The 672-nt window shown below is 65.6% G+C and overlaps 1 protein-coding gene across 1 annotated transcript in view; it reads left to right on the top strand.

The window, feature by feature from the left end:
* CANT1 (calcium activated nucleotidase 1) overlaps nucleotides 1-672 on the top strand; it is a gene marked incomplete at both ends in the record, with an annotated part of 1548 nt that overhangs the window by 545 nt on the left and 331 nt on the right. The window contains one exon of the mRNA XM_010146299.1: nucleotides 13-403. Within this exon, the coding sequence (XP_010144601.1) occupies nucleotides 13-403 (391 nt within the window). The remainder of the gene's footprint in view (nucleotides 1-12; nucleotides 404-672) is intronic.

The following is a 672-nucleotide window of genomic DNA, read 5'->3' as shown; positions in this document are numbered from 1 at the left end:
TGGCAGCTTGGCCTGCAAGCAGGGGACCACTACAATGACACCTACCCGCTGTCCCCACCCCAGAGAAACCCTGAGGGCGTGCGCTACCGCATCGGAGTCATCGCAGACCTGGACACGCAGTCGCGGGGCGCAGAGGAGCACACCTGGTTCAGTTACCTGAAGAAGGGCTACCTGGTGCTGTCGGACAGTGGGGACAGTGTGACGGTGGAGTGGGACAAGGACGAGAGTGTGCTGCAGTCCCACCTGGCTGAGAAGGGCAGGGGCATGGAGCTTTCCGAGCTGGTCGTCTTCAATGGGAAGCTGTACGCCGTGGACGACCGGACAGGAGTGGTCTACCAGATCGAGGGCAACAAGGTGGTGCCCTGGGTGATCCTCGCAGACGGGGACGGCACGGTGGGGAAAGGTGAGCTCCCCGTCCTGCCCTGCAACGCAGAGCAGGGGAGGACTCGGCTCTTTGCAGCTCACCGGGCTGGGGTGCACCGTCTCTGTGACCCCGTAAGCCCGGCCAGGACGGGGGCAATCCCTGCTGTGTGGGGGAAGGCTGCGCCCAGCACCGGGCCATCCAGCGTGCCCTTCAGGCGAGCAGGGGCCGGTCTGATCTCTGCGTGCTGGCCAAGCCCCGGCTCACGCCGTTCTCTTCACTGCAGGCTTCACGGCGGAGTGGCTGGGCGG

The sequence above is a fragment of the Buceros rhinoceros genome, unplaced genomic scaffold (assembly GCF_000710305.1).
Source record: "Buceros rhinoceros silvestris isolate BGI_N320 unplaced genomic scaffold, ASM71030v1 scaffold27302, whole genome shotgun sequence".
NCBI lineage: Eukaryota > Metazoa > Chordata > Aves > Bucerotiformes > Bucerotidae > Buceros > Buceros rhinoceros.
This window is presented reverse-complemented; position numbering and strand designations above follow the sequence as displayed.